At 44.1% G+C, this 2,543-nt stretch overlaps 2 protein-coding genes across 3 annotated transcripts in view; both read right to left on the reverse strand.

The window, feature by feature from the left end:
- Positions 1–2,543, reverse strand: part of cbr4 (carbonyl reductase 4) — a 5,803-nt gene extending 3,260 nt beyond the window's left edge. Inside the window, exons 1-4 of one of the 2 annotated variants that reach the window (XM_035652964.1) lie at positions 2,387–2,511; positions 2,098–2,145; positions 1,243–1,391; positions 732–852 (exon numbers count right to left, since the gene is read on the reverse strand). In XM_035652964.1, the coding sequence (XP_035508857.1) occupies positions 732–852; positions 1,243–1,387 (266 nt within the window). In that variant the 5' untranslated portion in view covers positions 1,388–1,391; positions 2,098–2,145; positions 2,387–2,511. Of the gene's footprint in view, positions 1–731; positions 853–1,242; positions 1,392–2,097; positions 2,146–2,386 lie in introns of both variants that reach the window. The other variant, XM_035652963.1, reaches the window with a different exon arrangement.
- On the reverse strand, positions 163–671 carry LOC118321917 (polyadenylate-binding protein-interacting protein 2-like). Its single transcript, XM_035653473.1, has 3 exons — positions 639–671; positions 401–580; positions 163–275 (listed from the first exon to the last, which is right to left on the reverse strand). The coding sequence occupies exons 1-3, from the start codon at positions 669–671 to the stop codon at positions 210–212; spliced, it is 279 nt and encodes a 92-aa protein (XP_035509366.1). The 3' UTR covers positions 163–209.

Here is a 2,543-nt window from a genome sequence, read left to right on the forward strand (position 1 = left end):
ACAGACAGACACACAGATACACAGACGGACACACAGACAGACAGACAGACAGACAGACAGGTGCAGTAACAGGAAGTGGACTCTGAACACATGCAGCAGAACTTTGGCAACACGTCAGGCTGAAGGTCGAAGTGGAAAATACGGCAGACATCTTGGTGATGATGTCACAGTGTGGACTGGGGTTGGGGGGGGGTTGGGACCGGGCCGGGTCACATGACGTGTTTCTGGATCCCCGGGATGAACTCCTTGGCGTTGGGGTTCAGACTGCTGTTCACCTGAGCGACACAATACAAAACGCTGACTGTCGCACGTTTCTCTTTAATAAATAAATCACAAATCACTCAGATCGATCAGTGCTGGTTGCTAGGGAACGACAGCCTCTGATTGGCAGTGAACTCACCACGAGGTCGAAGTCGGCGTCGGCGTCCAGAACCAGCACACTGATCTGGTCCTGCAGCTGAGCGCCGGTCTGAGGGGGGAGGTCTCTGGACGGGATGAACCACTCCCACTGCTCCTCCTCCTCCAGCAGCTCCTGAACGCACCGCTCAATAAACTCCTCCTCCCACAGCTCCTCCTCCACCTACACACACACACACACACACACACACACACAGTAATATAAGTCGGTGCTCTGTGACAATATTATATCCATATTCTGTATATATGCCCATATATCCTTTTGTAAATACAGCAGAGGAGCTCACCAACACCAGCAGTGCCTGTCTGCTCACCTGTTGATGCCAGCTGCATTCACAAGATAAGAGATGTTTCCACAGGTCTTCTGGATCGTCTCAAAGGTTTTCTGCACCTCCTGCTCTTTAGAGACATCGCAGCTGAGAGCCACGTGGTTGGCTAGAGAGCAGATATAGAAGGTCTGTGAGTATGTTAATGCTTACAATGTAGTCTGTTCATAGCAGCTGCAGGTACTGTGGGTATACATTTATTTTATTTTATAGCACAAAAGCCCGGGATCAGTTTCTGTGTTTGAAACTAGGGGCATGCTGTCAGCATCAGATTAGTTTCTGTAGTAACTGCATTAAAAATGTTACCATTTGTTTAATTTAGTCTGGCTTCTGAAAGAAAATCATTGGTGGCGGGAACAACGCACACAAATGATTCTTTAATAGCTCAAATTTCACGGCGCTTGCAGAGAAACAAGAAAAACGCAAACTGTTGGCAGTGCTTGTACAGTTCATGACTAAAAGAATGACTGAGGGACTGACGCAGACGCATTTAATATACCTCCGTGTAAAGATGCCACAGTGGCTCGGGCAGCATCTTCATTCCTGGAGACAACGGCCAGCCGGCAGCCCCTCTCTGCCAGAAGGCGGGACACGGCCTTCCCAATGCCCCTGGAGCCTCCACACACCACTGCCAGCCTGGACATGACACTGCAGGAGACACAGACACCGCACACACACGTACGCACAACCAGAACAGAGTTGATGATAAAGTACTGCACTGACAAATTATAAAGTACACCCAGTGGCCATGTTATTAGGCACACCTGTACAATTCTGCTATAAATTCTACTTTAGTAAAGCCTATAACGTTCAGGTTTTGACACCGTTATAGAGGTGTTAATTCAAGCATATGTTTAGTATTGAGGTCATTGTTATTGGTGGTGTTTTACCGGACAGCATTAAATTCAGAGGTGTTTCTATTATTCTGCCCCCCTTATGTACATACAAGTTTACTTCAAGTACCAAAAGTTACTCATAATAATAATAATAACAATGTGTATTATGTTACTGGTTTATAAATGATTGGAGCATTATTGTGTACATGACTTTGACGTTGCAGCTGGAAAGGTGGGATTATTTTAATGACTTTTTATCTTATCACATCTTAACCTATTGTAACACATTCATTTGTGTTATTAATCTAAATCTGCAAAGTAACTAAAGTTATGAATGTAATCATAAGGGCAAGAGAGTAGCACCATTAGCACCAAATGCTGATAAATATGCAAGGTGCTGGTAGATTTGCTTCACTCACCAGCCTAAACAACAATGGGAATCTATTGAGTGGCTGCTCAGTGTCCATGTGGAGTATACAAAAGCGGGAAATGGTAATACTCAAGTAAAGTACAAGTACCTAAAAGTTGTCCTCAAGTGCAGTACTGGATGCACTTTCTTTCCACCACTGCTGACAATAAAACATGTAAGAACTCAAATGAGATGGACAAATACATTGAATGCGCCCTACAGTTAGCACAGAGCACATGAATGGCTATAGGAGTAATGTTTGTAAGGTTTATTATTAAAGGAGTCGACAGATAAACTGAAAGCTAACGTTACATTAAAGGTCATTTTGCTCTCTGGTAATGTTACAGTTAGATAACTACGACTGTATTATAAACTTTATAGAGCTAGCTGTAACTTACCTTATGTATTGTAATTTTCCGTCGGACAGGACTTGTTCCTCTTTAAATAAGTTTACTGGTTAGAAAAAACACTGAATATAAGCAGTACGGAGGCTGATGGACGTCGCCATGTTTCTTCTCGGTGTTGTTGCGCCGCTGGTGTTTGGTCGCTAGATGG

This window comes from Morone saxatilis, unplaced genomic scaffold (assembly GCF_004916995.1).
Source record: "Morone saxatilis isolate NCDOM2014 unplaced genomic scaffold, NCSU_SB_2.0 Contig12, whole genome shotgun sequence".
Classification (NCBI taxonomy): domain Eukaryota; kingdom Metazoa; phylum Chordata; class Actinopteri; family Moronidae; genus Morone; species Morone saxatilis.

Coding starts and splice junctions, on each gene's coding strand:
- LOC118321917 (XM_035653473.1), bottom strand. CDS start 671: ATGGGCATATATACAGAATATGGATATAATATT. Junction 581..638: donor CAGAATATGGATATAATATT/GTCACAGAGCAC, acceptor GTGTGTGTGTAG/GTGGAGGAGGAGCTGTGGGA. Junction 276..400: donor ACGCCGACTTCGACCTCGTG/GTGAGTTCACTG, acceptor TGTGTCGCTCAG/GTGAACAGCAGTCTGAACCC.